This window comes from Mastigoproctus giganteus, chromosome 13, assembly GCF_048544385.1.
Source record: "Mastigoproctus giganteus isolate SK-2022 chromosome 13, ASM4854438v1, whole genome shotgun sequence".
Taxonomy (NCBI): Eukaryota; Metazoa; Arthropoda; class Arachnida; order Uropygi; family Thelyphonidae; genus Mastigoproctus; species Mastigoproctus giganteus.
In genome coordinates, this window is record NC_143587.1 from 82,521,051 (window position 1) to 82,536,169 (window position 15,119).

A 15,119-nucleotide genomic window follows, 5' to 3' on the forward strand; every position below is an offset into this window, starting at 1 on the left:
TTTTCCCTGGAGCAGAAGTTAAATTATCATGTATGTAATTACTCATGTCACCCTTTGATTCCCCTTTGTGACTTGGGGCTACATTTGCACATCTCCAGTCCATGGGTACCTCAGCTGAATCCAAGGATGCACTTATAATTATGACTTAGGGTTTGCTTACTTCCTTATCTGCCTTCCTTGATATAAGTGGATAGGTCCCATCCACCCCAGGTGCCTTTCTTGTGTTTAAGTTCAACAATTTCTCTTTCACTTTCCTCTCAGAAAACAACAATGGGTCCAACACAAAACCCTGGTTGACTGCACTAATAACATTAGTGCAGTCAACCAGGGTTTTGTAATAATTTTTAGTGCTCTAACAGAGAACTAAAAATTATTTAGTTCTCTGTTAGAGCTTGATAAACTTCTGGCATCTGGCATCTCCTTCCCTAAAGAATTCCTCACATGGGAATGTAGATGCAGAATACTCATTCAGTTTTTCAGCAACCTGAGCATGATCATCAACAGTTGATCCGTCAGTATGAAGGGAACTGATTTGATTCATCTCCTCCCTTCTAGAGTTTACACAAGTAAAGGAGGCTTTGCAACCTTTGCCAAAGATTTCTCTTCTCTTGCCTGACCTCCTTTGTGACTTGATTACAGACTAGTTTATATCTGCTGTAGGCTTTTGTGTCGCCCGATAATTTATATGCATGCCGTGCACTTTCTATTCTGCCACGCATTTCATCAGTTAATCTGACATCCATTTAGGTCTAAGCCTGGAATGGTATTTCCAGGTTTTTGGTATGAAAAGCCTAGTAGCTTTTATGATTAATTCCTTGAATGCTTTCATTTAGAATTTGCTGATGGTAACATCAAGAGTTGGTCCTACTGTATAGAATTTAAATGTCTGCAACCATTGTAGTCACCTGTATGAATGCAAAAATCCCTCCCTTTACCCTTGATGTTATTTAAATCTTTAAGTAAATCCCAAATCAATGCACTGCGATCACTGTTTCTTAGTAGTTCTTTTATCTACAGATTCTAATCATGAATAATCACTGCTGATAATCATATCAAGAGCATTACTCCCTCTTATTGCCTTTCTAACCTGTTGCTGTAAAAAACAGTCATCCATTAAATCCACAAACTTCTTGCTAGTCTGTGATTGACCAACCCACAAGTTCCAGTCAATATCTAGATAGTTAAAATCCCTCATTATTAGATGTTCTTATTTACTGGCCCACTGTCTCTCTGTGCAGTTGTTTATTGTACTCATCAGAGTCATTAGTCCTATAACACACTCCTACTCTCATTTTTGCTTTCCCAGTGCTTATGTCACACTAAACTGACTCAGCATTGCACTGGCGATCCATGTTAACTGGATGCCCTGCCTTAGATTTTATATTTCTTAACTAAGAGCATAACCCCTTTCCCCCCCTCCTATCCTGTCTCTCCTTTCTGTATATATTGTACTCCCAATATTCAAAAACTTGCATCCCTTATATCCAGGTGACACAATGTCTCAGAAATTCCAACAGTGTCTGCATTTTGATGTCTTGACCAGCACTTCAAATTCATCAGATTTATTTACTATATGCAGGTATACATGCACCTGTTCTTATGCTTCATTACCCTAAATCAGCCCAGTTATTTACTTGTTTCATGTTGACTCCCAGCAGTTCTTTAAATCACCAGCACCTTGCTTCGAGGCTGCTGTTGCTCCTTCCAATAGAAGCAGTGCAAGAATCACTTTCAGCTCTGCCTATGACTATTGTTAATCTATTATTCTGTGTATCCCCCAAGTTTGCAGTTCTCCAACCACCTAACACTGCCTCATTAGCATTAGAAATATCCTTGAAACAACCTTTCTGTTTAAGTTTATCCCATCTTTGTAGAAGCAGTCTCTCCTATTAACAAGCACAGACCACTGTGAGAAAAAATCTATCCTATTAGCATTGCATCTTCAGGGGCAAAATTCATTCTCATCAAATACTCCCTCCTATCGTGTTTGGGCAGAATTGCAGATATTTTCAAATTTAACCCTAACTCGCAACTTTTTTTAAACATTGACCTGTATTTGTTAAGTAAGTCTGCAGATCTGTTACTTGTAATGTCATTAGCCAACATGTACAACAGTAGTATCAGCTTTTGTGCTCTTAAAAGATGGTATTTGCAACATTTTGTCCAATGCACCATTAGGCACAAAATCAAGTAACCAATTAACCTTCCAGAAAGTACAAGGCTCTACCAAAATTTTTTTTTTTTAGAAATATATTGATGCTAATGTGCATTAAATTTGCATAACATGAGTAATTGTAGTGTGGGTTCCAGTTCAAGAACCTGTCTAGTTTAGATGTATATAAATAAAATTTAAAATTTTTTATGTAGTTGAAAGAGTTTATATAATTTACATAATATTATTCAAATAAGTGGTAAACCTTCAGTGAACTTTAAGACATTTCAATATTAAAAGAATCTAATGTATTATGTTATATAACTTTAAAGTATTTGTTGATTAGTCTCCAGGAAGTCGATGCTATCAGAAATATATTGCACAAGGATCCTTGTTTCCCAAGTCTACAAATAAGCAACCGCTTCCAGGAAGTTGCAATAATGGTCCATTTCCAAAGGAAATTGATATTTCAGAACTTAAAGCACAAACTAAAGAGAGGGATGAAAGGTATACCCATATTACTATATCATAAGAATTAATTTTGTTTATGTACACATTTTTATTACAAAGAGAAGATTAGTTATAGTTTTGCTTTGTGTTACTAAGATGTACCAAACTGCAAATATGTTTAAATTAGCTGTTCATTTCAGATATACATATTATTTTTAAAATTAGAAATTAATAAGAACAGTAATAAACCATGCAGAGCAGCTATGGCAAATGCAGTTTGTCATATACTTAGATTTACATCTTAAAATATCTGTTAGAATTCTGTTAATGTGAGTTTTAATATACCTGCATTAATCTGCATTATTAAAAAATTCAGAAAGAATCTGTGATGATGATGGTTTCTTTCAGTATATATTTCTGCATATGCAGAAATATAAACTGAAAGAATTGCAATTTTTTTTTGTAAAGTTTTGGTTTTTGTCTTCTGGTTTTGGTTTTGCTCCACAACACTGCACTGAAAGTGAATATTCAGTAAATAATTTTTTTTAGACAACACGACAGCTACTACTAAAGATATTTTTGAAAAATTGCCATTGTGGCTGCTTTGTAGTATTCTGCATTTGGAAGTCGCTAAGTGAACTTTCCTTATTGTTTAGAAATTATTGTTTTTTGTAATTTGATATAAAATTAGTATTGTGGTTTTGTTTATATGATTATTTTATGTTTATTTTATGGATATTTGGCCTTTGAAGTTGCTTCAAAACGATGTTCAGGTCAGGTACAAATAATCTGGAAATATTTGAAATAACATTTCAAACATTTCCAGATTATTTGTACCTGATCTGAACATCGTTTGTGTTACCCGGGCAGAGGGCCTGGTGGGGCCAAAGCCTGAGGGCCAGGCCCGGTCCTTGCAGACCTCTAGTATATAGTATATGGTTAGTATAACTACTAACCATATACTATATAGTAGTTTAGTAGTTACAGTATCTAGTAGTATATAGTTAACTACGAATAGGAGTATATAGTAGTATACGGTTAGTAGTTATACTCCTAAAACCATGGTCGAAAAAACCAAAGTCGATTTTTTTCCACCGATGTGCTGTATTGATAGATAAGAATGTTCAGATTATGCTGCCATTGTGCTCTGTCTTGGGAGATATTCTGTGTAGTTTGTAGCAGTGTAATAAATAACAGATGTTTTTATTAGGTCTATAAACTATAAATTTATAGCAATAAAAACATGATTTAGCATTAGCATTAGCATTAGTAGAGGCATTTGATGCAAGAAAGCAAGCTTATGCAGCATCAGCCAAAAAAAAAAAAAAAAAACCCACTTCACCCCTCTGTTCGTTCAAAATACCTGTCCAGCTGAGCCTTAAACTTATTTAGGCAATCAACCTCCACCACAAGGGATGGAAGTCTGTTCCACCAACCAACCACCCGCTGGCTAAAGGCAAATTTCCGCACGTCTATCCTACATCTGTCTTTCCTCAATTTGAATTTATGCCCTCTCAGGTGATTTTTCTGAGCTAGAGGAAGAATCCCATCAGCATTGAGCATGCTTAAACCATTCAAGGCTTTATACACCTTTATCAGATCACCTCGCTGGTGCCTAGTCTCCAGACACTGTAATTTGCAAAACTTAAGCCTTTCTTCGTAAGAGCACCCCTTTGTTCCATTCACTAATCTTGTTGCCCTTCTCTGTACTCGTTCCAGCAGCTCTACATCCTTCTTGAAATGAGGCCTCCAGACCTGTATACAGTACTCTAGGTGTGGCCTGACCATCGCCTTATACAATGGAATAATCACCTCCTTATCCCTGCTGGAAAAATTCCTGTATATCATTGACAATACTCCATGAGCTACTCTTGCAGCCCGTCTGTACTGCTCAGAGAACTTCATATCTGCCTGCACAACCACCCCCAAGTCCCTTTCATTCTCTACCACTGTCAGTGTAGTACCACAGAGTTGATACGTTGCTCTGGGGTTGCTGTTTCCCATGTGTAGTACTTTACATTTGTCAATGTTAAACTTCATTTGCCACCTCTCAGCCCATCTGCTCAACCTTTCCAGATCCTGTTGCAGCAGCATAGTGTCAGTAGTGTCCTTGACAACCCTGCCAACCTTTGTATCGTCTGCTAACTTGGACATTAAGCCCGATATACCATCATCAATATCATTTATAAATACAGAAAACAATAATGGACCCAACACTGAGCCCTGAGGGACTCCACTAATAACATCAGTCCACGATGAGCAGTGTCCATTGATTACCACTCTCTGTCTTCTCCCCCTCAACCACCCCTTTATCCATAGCAGCAATTTGCCTCCAATGTCACACTGCTCCAATTTGTGTAGCAGTCTTCCATGTGCAACAGTATCAAAAGCCTTTCTAAGATCCAAGTATATAATATCAAAGTTATTCCCTGCATCCAGTTCTTTTGTGACTGCATCATAGTATCCAATCAAGTTGGTCAGGCAAGACTTCCCCTTAACAAAACCATGCTGTGTCTGAGCTATAACTGAAGTCTTGTCTAAATGATCCTGCAGTGCTTCTTTAACCAGTGCCTCCATTAATTTTCCTGGAACAGAAGTTAAGCTCACAGGTCTATAATTACTTGTGTCAGCCTTTGATCCTCCTTTGTGAATTGGGGTCACATTTGCACATTTCCAGTCTATGGGTACCTCCCCTGAGTCCAAGGAAGCTCTCATAATTATGGCTAAGGGTTTGCTTACTTCCTTTGCTGCCTCCTTTAATATAACTGGATAGATCCCATCCACTCCGAGTGCCTTTCTTGTGTTTATCTTCAACAGTTTCTCCTCCACTTTACTCCCAGTTATTTCAAGATTCTGTAGCTTACTGCTAGAGTTGAATACACCTCTGGCATTCCCCTCGCTGAATAACTCCTCATGTGTGAATGTTGATGCAAAATATTCATTTAGTTTGTTAGCTACCTGAGCAGGATCATCAACACTTGACCCATCAATATCAAGTGGACCAATCTGATTCATCCCCTTCCTTCTAGAGTTCACATAAGTAAAGAATTCTTTGCTGTTTTTCTTTGCATCCCTTGCCAAGGATTTCTCGTAATCTGCCTTCGCCTGCCTAACCTCCTTTGTAACTTGGTTGCATATCAACTTGTATCTATCATAGGCTTCTGTGTCATGTGTTAATTTGTATGTATCCCATGCATTTTTCTTCTCTGCCATATGCCTCATTAGTTCATCTGACATCCATTTTGGCCTAAACCTTGAACAATATTTCTTAGTTGGTATGTAAAGCCTAGTAGCTTCCAAGATAAGTTCTTTGAATGCTTCCCATTTTGAATTTGCTGTTGGTAACATCATCAGTTGGTCCCACTGTATAGAATTTAAATACTGTCTCAGTCCATCGTAGTCGCCTTTACGGAAGCAATAACCCTTCCCTTTACCCCTAATGGTAGTTACCTCTTTGAGTAAATCCCACTTCAGCACACTGTGATCACTGCCACCTAGTGGTTCATTTATCTGCAGATTCTTAATGCATGAAGAATCACTGCTGATAATCAAATCAAGAGTATTACTCCCTCTAGTTGCCTCCCGAACATGCTGATGTAGAAAACAATCATCCAATAAATCCACAAAAGTCCTGCTAGTGTGTGAGTAACCAGCCCCCAAATTCCAGTCAATATCTGGGAAATTAAAATCTCCCATTATAAGACACTCTGATTTACTGGCCCACTCTATTTCCCTGTACAGTTCCTTATTATACTCATCAGAGTCATTAGGCCTATAGCACACTCCTACTCTCAATTTTGATCTCCCAATGTTTATGTCACACCAAACTGACTCCACACTGCACTGTCCAGCGATGTCGACTGGCTTCACTTCCTTGGTTTTTATGTGTTTCTTAACTAATAGCATAACCCCTCCTCCGTTCCTATCCTGTCTATCCTTTCTGTAGACGTTGTACTCCCCAAATTGCAGTTCTGCATCCCTTATATCTGTGTGACACCACGTCTCTGATATCCCAACAATATCTGCCTTCGATGTTTTGAGCAATACCTCAAATTCATCAAATTTATTTACTAAACTCCTAGCATTGGTGTACACGCAAGTATACCTGCACCTGTTTCTATTCTTAGCTACCCTAACACAACCCATGTGTTTACTTGTACCGCAATGGCTCCCAGCAGTCTCTGAAATACCATGCATCTTGTTTTTCAGGCTTCTGCTCATTCTAATAGAAGCAGTGCAAGAATCTCTTTCACCTCTGCCAGTGGCTACTGTCAATCTATTGGTCTTTATCTCCCCCCAAGCTAGCAGTTTTCCGACCCACCTAACACTGCCTCGATAGCATCAGCAAATATTCTTGCACCGTTTCTATTTAAGTGTATCCCATCCCTGTAGAAGCAATCTCTCCTGTTAACAAGTACAGTCCATGCTGAAAAAAATTCTACCCCTTGAGCCTTGCACAATCTTTCCAGGGCCGAATTGATCGACAAGGCTCTCATCATATACTCCCTCCTATCGTGTCTGGGCAGAATTGCAGACACTTTCAAATTCAGCCCTAATTCTCGGCTTTTGTTCAACAGTGACCTGTACTTGTTAAGTAATTCTGCCGGTCTCCTACTCTTAATATTATTAGTGCCAACGTGTACAACTATATCACCTTTTGTGCCCTTAAAAGATGATATTCGCTCTACAACGTCAAAAATGATGGAAATAGATGGAACAGGACTAGGGTATGTCTTCCAGGGGCAAAGGCTGATGATATTGTAGGACAGATATCATCCTTTAAGGGTACAAAGGGTGATTGTTTTACAATATCACCCTTTGTGCCCCTTTTAAGAGTAGTAGACCGGCAGAATTACTTAACAAGTACAATACAAAGCCAAAAAAAAGCCGTGAGTTAGGGTTGAATTTGAAAGTGTCTGAAATTCTGCCCAGACACGATAGGAGGGAGTATATGATGAGAGCCTTGTCAATCAATTCGGCCCTGGAGAGATTGTGCAAGGCTCAAGGAGTAGAATTTTTCTCAGCCTGGTCTATGCTTGTTAACAGGAGAGATTGTTTCTACAGGGATGGGATACACTTAAATAGAAAGGGAACAAGAATATTTGCTGATGCTATCGAGGCACAGTTAGGTGGGTCAGAAAAGTGCTAGCTTGGGGGGATACAAGGACTAATAAATTAACAGTAGCCACTGGCAGAGGTAAAAGTGATTCTTGCACTACTTCTATTGAAATAAAATTGAGCAGCAGCCTGGAAAGCAAGACAATGGGAATTTCCAGGGCTGCTGGGAGTCATAGTGGAACAAGTAAATACATGGGCTGTGTGAGGGTAACTAAGGGTAGAAGCAGATGCATGTATACATGCATGTACACTAACGCTAGGAGTATAGTTAATAAATTTGATGAGCTTGAAGTGCCAGTCAAGACATCAAAGGCAGATATTGTTGGGATATCAGAGACATGGTGTCGCACAGACATAGCCAGTGCAGAACTGGAATTTGAGGAGTACTAGTAGTAGTGGCATGTGAAGCAAGAAAGCAAGTGTATGAGCTTATTGCAGCATCAGCCAAAAAAAAAAAAAAAAAAATCACACCATTTCCTCCAAATGCCTGTCCAGTTCCTCCTTAAATTTATTTAACCTGTCAACTTCCACAACGACAGATGGAAGTTTGTTCCATCAATTAACCACCCGCTGGCTAAAGGCAAATTTCTGCACATCAATTCTACATCTGTCTTTTCTTAATTTGAATTTGTGCCCCCTTAGGTTCATAGTCTGAACAAGTGGAAGGATCCTATCAGAATTCAGCGTGCTCAACCCATTCAAGGCCTTATACACCTCAATCAGATCACCGCACAGGTGCCTAGTCTCCAGCCACTGCAATTTACAGAACTTAAGCCTCTCTTGGTAAGAGGATCCCTTCATTCCCCTCACCAATCTTGTTGCCCTTCTCTGTACACGCCCAAGTAAATCTACATCCTTCCTAAAATGAGGCCTCCAGACCTGTATGCAGTACTCAAGGCATGGCCTGATCATTGCCTTATACAGAGGGAAAATCACCTCCTTCTCCCTGCTGGTAAAATTCGTATATATCATTGACAAAACCCCATGACCTGCCCTGGCAGCCTGTCTGCATTGCTCAGAAAACTTCATATCTGACTGCACAATTACTCCCAGGTCTTTTTCATTTCCTACCACCTTAAGTGTAGTACCACACAGTTGGTTCGTTTCTCTGGGGTTACTTCTACCCCAGACACAGCATGGTCGGACACAGCATGGGTTTGTTAAGGGGAAGTCTTGTCTGACTAATTTGATTGGTTACTATGATGTAGTCACAAAGGAACTGGATGCAAAAAATAACTTTGATATCATATATTTGGATCTTAGAAAACCCTTTGATACCGTTGGACATGGAAGACTGCTACACAAATTGGAGCAGTTTGGCAATGGAGGCAAATTGCTGCTATGGATAAAGGGATGGTTAAGTGGGAGAAGATAGAGAGTGGTAATCAATGGACACTGCTCATTGTGGACTAATGTTATTAGTGGAGTCCCTCAGGGTTCAGTGTTGGGTTCATTGTTGTTTTCTGTATTTATAAAAGTTATTGATGATGGTATATCAGGCTTAATGTCCAAGTTTGCAGACGATACAAAGGTTGGCAGTGTTGTTAATGACAGGACACTGCTGCAATAGGATCTAGAAAAGTTGAGCAGATGGGCTGAGAGGTGGCAAATGAAGTTTAACATTGACAAATGTAAAGTGCCACATATGGGAAGCAGTAATCCCAGAGTAATCAACTCTGTGGTACCACACTGACAGTGGTAGAGAATGTTTGTTTGTTTGTTTGTTATTTGGTTTTTAGGAGCATTAGCAACTAAGGCCATATTGCTCCGGGATATGCGGTGGTCATTCCTTGACCTTTCCGCATCCTCCGTATTTGACCGGTTAGACCGGGCTCGAACCCCGGTCTAATCAAGAAGCGTGTGCTACGCACTGCTGCTCCTTCCCACCTGGCTACGGAGGCGCCTAAGTAGAGAATGAAAAGGACCTCGGGGTAATTGTACAGGCAGATATGAAGTTTTCTGACCAGTGCAGATGGTCTTCAAGAGTAGCTCATTGTGTCTTGCCAATGATATACAGGAATTTTTCTAGCAGGGATAAGGAGGTGATTATCCCTTTATATAAGGCAATGGTCAGACCACACCTTGAATACTGTATACAGGTCTGGAGGCCTCCTTCTAAGAAGGATGTACAGCTGTTGGAGAAGGGCATCAAGATTAGTGAATGGAACAAAGGATTGCTCTTACAAAGAAAGGCTTAAGTCTTGCAAATTACAGTGTCTGGAGACCTCAATCAGATCACCTGCGAGGGGATCTGATTGAGGTGTATAAAGCCTTGAATGGTTTGAGCATGCTCAATGCTGATGGGATTCTTCCTCTTGCTCAGAATAATCGCCTGAGAGGGCATAAATTCAAATTGAGGACATAAATTCAAATTGAGGAAAGATGGTTGTAAGATAGATGTGCGGAAGTTTGCCTTTAGCCAGCGGTTGGTTGATTGCTGGAACAATCTTCCATCTGTCAGTGTAGAAGTTAATAGCTTAAATAGATTTAAGGCAGAAATTGACAAACCTTTTGAGCAAGTGAATGGGTGAAATAAGGTGGTTTTTTTTTTTTGGCTGATTCTATATAAGCTTCTTTTCTTGCATCATGTGCCTTTGCTAATGCTAAGTGATTTCGAAATAACTGAGAGTAAAGTGAAGGAGAAATTGTTGAAGATAAACATAAAAAAGGCCCCTGGGAGGGATAGAATCTATCCAGTTATATTAAAGGAGGCAGCAAAGGAAGTAAGCAAACCTTTAGCCATAAATATGAAATCTTCCTTGGACTCAGGGGAGGTACCCATGTACTGGAGATGTTCAGATTTGACCCCAGTCCATGAAGGATGATCAAAGGGAGACACAGGTAATTACAGACCTGTTAGTTTAACTTCTGTTCCAGGGAAATTAATGGAGGCACTGGTTAAAGAAGCATTGCAGGTTCATCTAGACAAGACTTCAGTTACAGCTCGGACACAGCCTGGGTTTGTTAAAGGGAAGACTTGTCTGACCAATTTGATTGGATACTATGATGTGGTCACAAAGGAACTGGATGCAAAGAATAATTTTGATATTATATATTTGGATCTTAGAAAGATTTTTGATACTGTTGCACATGGAAGAGTGCTGCACATATTGGATTAGTGTGGAATTGGAGGCAAATTGCTGCTTTGAATAAAGGGATGGTTTAGTAGGAGAAGACAGAGTAGTAATCAATGGACACTGCTCTTCATGGACTAATGTTATTAGTGGAGTCCCCCAGAGTTCAGTGTTGGGTCCATTGTTATCTTCTCTATTTATTAATGATATTGATGATGATGGTATATCAGGTTTAATGTCCAAATTTGCAAATGATAAAAAAGGTTAGAAGGGTTGTTAATGCCAGTATGCTGCTGCAACAGGATCTAGAAAAGTTGAGCAGGTGGGCTGAGAGGTGGCAACTGAAGTTTAACATTGACAAATGTAAAGTACTGCATATGGGAAGCGGTAACCCCGGAATAACGTATCAACTGTGTGGTACTACACTGAGAGTGGTAGAGTGAAAAGGACCTGTGTGTCATTTTGCAATCAGATATGAAGCTTTCTGAGCAGTGCAGACGGTCTGCAAGAGTAGCTCATTGTGTCTGGTCAATGATATACAGGAGTTTTTTTTTTTTAGCAGGGATAAGGAGATTATCCCCTTGTATAAGGCAGTAGTCAGGTTACACCTTGAGTACTCTGTACAGGTCTGGAGGCCTCATGTCAAGCTGTTGGAATGAGTACAGAGAAGGGCAACAAGATTAGTGAATGGAACAAAGGGTTGCTCTTACGAAGAAAGGCTTAAATTTAGAAAATTACAGTGACTGGAGACTAGGCACCTGTGAGGTGATCTGACTGAGGTGTATAAAGCCTTGAATGGTGTGAGCAAGCTCAATGCTGATGAAATTCTTCCTCTTGCCAAGACTGATCGGCCGATGGGACCTAAATTCTAATTCAGGAAAGACAGTTGTAGGATAGATGTGTGGAAGTTTGCCTTTAGCCAGCAGGTGGGTGATTGCTGGAACAAACTTCCATCTGCCGTTGTAGAAATTGATAGCTTAAATAGATTCATGGCAGAACGAGACAAACTTTTGGACCAAGTGGATGGATGAAATGAGAAGGGTGTGTGCGTGTGTGTTTTTTTTTTTTTTTTGGCTGATGCTATAAAAGCTTGCTTTCTTGCATCATGTGCCTTGATGTTATTCTGTTAGCATTAACAGAATATTGCTAATGCTAATAATCTTTTTGCACGAAGCATGATTATTGTTAGCTAGCTGCACAGCAAAAATGAAACTGCAGTGAATAGAGGTAACATGGTATTAGCATAGCTGCTGCTGCTTCCAGGGCATGTATATTAATTAAATTCATGTCATTTTCATATATTGTTTAGATGTTTCATATAATTCCAAGTTACTAATACTTCAACGGTTAATATTATTTTCAACATAAATTTTAAATATTTCTTTCAACATAATACAACCGAAATCTAATGCAGTATCTCAAGTTTAATACAATCTCTCAAAATGTGTACTTAGGATATATCTGGGAAATATTTTTTTTATAATATACAATTACACAAGATAGTCAAGTAATTATTGAAGATAATGAAGGTAATTTACAAAGAGCAGTATTTAAATTAAACCAAATACAGAAGAATATAAAGTTAAAATATCAACAATGACTTTTAAAGGGAAAAATATGGTGAGAACAGAAATAGTTATAGACAATAAAATATTAGAACAATTAAAACATTTTAAATATCTAGGATGTGATATAACATAATAATGTTGAAAAGATATGAACCAGAAATTGGCAAAATTTCAAAATATATGTGGAACAATAAAAAGAACTCTGGCTAAGAAAACAAGGAAACACAATTGAAATTTTACAAAGTAATGGCAATACCAAGACTTCTTTATGGTTCTGAAACATGGATACTGAAACAAAGAGATATTAATAGAATACAAGCTGCAGAAATAAAATTTTTAAGATATGCTGAAGGATGTACAAAATTAAATAAAATACCAAACGTAAATATTAGAAAGGAATTAAAGTTTTACTCAGTTAATGGAAAAATTATAGAATATAGACAAAGATGGAAAGAACATATAGAAAGAATGGAAGATAATAGGTACCCTAAATAAGCTTATACATATAGAGCAAAAGGAAAAAGAGACAGAGGAAGACCAAAGAAAAGATGGGCAGACCTCTTTGAGATTGGAACAGGCGGATCGCCTAATCCATGAAGGAAGATAAGACAAGACAATTACACACAAATCACAACAATAATAAAAATTTTTGAAATGCAAGTTTCCTTTTAAATCGTCAAAAGATTTCTAATAAAAAAACTGAGAACAAGAAAATAATAAAACAGAATATTAATATAAATACAGTAGTGTCCTGATTATCTGAGGTAACGTGGACTGAGGGAAATTATAATAATCAAAAACTCGGATAACATGGATTTTTAAGGATTTTTTTTTTTTTTTTTGACTGAAACACTTTCAGGGCTTAAGCCTCAGGCTGCGAGAGAATTAGACAACGTACAAGTTAGTGCAACACATCATATTAGTACGCAGCAAACTCTGAATTAGCAAAAACAGCATAGCCTTAGTTAAATATCATATTGTGAATACCTCATATTGTAAAGAAGCGCAAAATAAGTAACAATAGTCTTCTCCTTTGGTGAAGCGTTGCTTATTCAAAGTAATGCAATATCATGGTAACTTGTTGTGAAGGTATTCACAATATGAGATTTAACTAAAATGATGCTGTTTTTGCTAATTCAGAGTTTGCTGCATACTAATATGATGTGTTTGCACTAATTTGTAAGTTGTCTAATTCTCTCGCAGCCTGAGGCTTAAGCCCTTAAAGTATTTCAGTCTAGATTCACTTTATACACCATCAGGCATCTCTCGTATTGTGGAGTTATACTTCACAACTGTTTTGTCATCATTGCATCACCAAGGTACCTTCCCACTGAAGAAGGGCCAAATAGCCTTGAAACGGTCACCAGGGTGAACCTGATATTCACGGAATTTCTGAGAATAAGTAATAACAATCTTTTCTACTGGGGAAGTGTTGCCTATTCGAGGAGTTTGAGTTTTTGAGTAGCGTGAATTGAAGGAGTTACTGTCCCTTTCATTCTTCTACACCATTTATTTTCTTCTTTTTCCACTCCTACTATAACTTTACCTCTATTTTTTTCTTTTCTTAACCTAATAGGGACAAGTGGATAGTAGAGTTATTATCCCACACATATACAAATAGCTCCAAAATGGTGCCGTCTGGGTGGTGGTGGTATCTGCTGAGAATAAGTAACAATAGTCTTTTCCTTTGGTGAAGCATTACTTTTTTGAAGTAGTTCAATATTATGGCAACTCATTGTGAAGGTATTCACAATATGAGATTTAACTAAAACAATGCTGTTTTTCCTAATTCAGAGTTTGCTGCATACTAATATGATGCATTTGCACTAACTTGTACGTTGGATTTTTCTTTTTACCAAAACAAATATTTTCAGGGGAAGCCCATGCTAAACTTTTCATTGTGGCCCACTTTTTCTCGTTACGACACTGCCAGTCCTGCCCAAAGTAGTGAACAAAGAGAAAAAGTCTTCAGTCAAACAGCAGCAGTAAGTTATCCAAAAACAAGATCAGCAAGGCAAGAACAAATTCTAGTTGTAAACCTGTTAATCTGGAGTGGTATCAGAAGTCACTGATTGAAGAGGTCTATATTCCATGAGACAATCTGGTTTCCAGAAAGGAAGGTCCTCTGAAGATGCCATAAAGGAAATGATGACACAACAAAATACAGTTTAGAAAAATATGTGATGGGAGTATTTCTAGATTTTTCTAGTGTTTCTAGACAGATGAATTATTAAGTCAAGATTGGGGCAAGTATGAACTAGTGGCCTATATGGATAACCTTGCTATTTTAATTAGAGGCAATTCTAGAAAAGAGAAATTCTCTTTTCTAGAATTCTAATTCTCTTTTCCAGAAATTCTATTTGTAAATAGAAATTTACAAATTCTATCCATTATTATTGTAGCCTTTTCTTCCAAGAAAAGGCTACAATCCAAGAAAAGGCTACAATAATAATGGATAGAATTTGTAAATGGGACCGAACAAAATAAGTTAGAATTATCTATGGCAAAGTCTTGCATGGTGCTGCTGCAGTGGAAGCTAAGTATAAACAGAACCTCAGTGGTCAAAACTCCTGCTAGATTCCTGAAATATGCCCAGGTGGTGAAATAGTTAGAGGTAATGATGTATGAGTGACTGACTTTTCTGCCCCATCATAAATTTATTAAAAAAAAAGATTAAAATTTTATATTCGAAAATAAAAAGAATTGTGAGAATAGAATGCGGTGTGAAAGGAAGGTCTCTTAACTTGCTGTATTTAA

At 38.1% G+C, this 15,119-nt stretch overlaps 1 protein-coding gene across 1 annotated transcript in view; it reads left to right on the plus strand.

Moving 5' to 3' along the window:
• Positions 1–15,119, plus strand: part of LOC150076223 (uncharacterized) — a 232,571-nt gene that overhangs the window by 41,598 nt on the left and 175,854 nt on the right. The window contains exon 4 of the mRNA XM_090387290.1: positions 2,499–2,659. Within this exon, the coding sequence (XP_090243416.1) occupies positions 2,499–2,659 (161 nt within the window). The remainder of the gene's footprint in view (positions 1–2,498; positions 2,660–15,119) is intronic.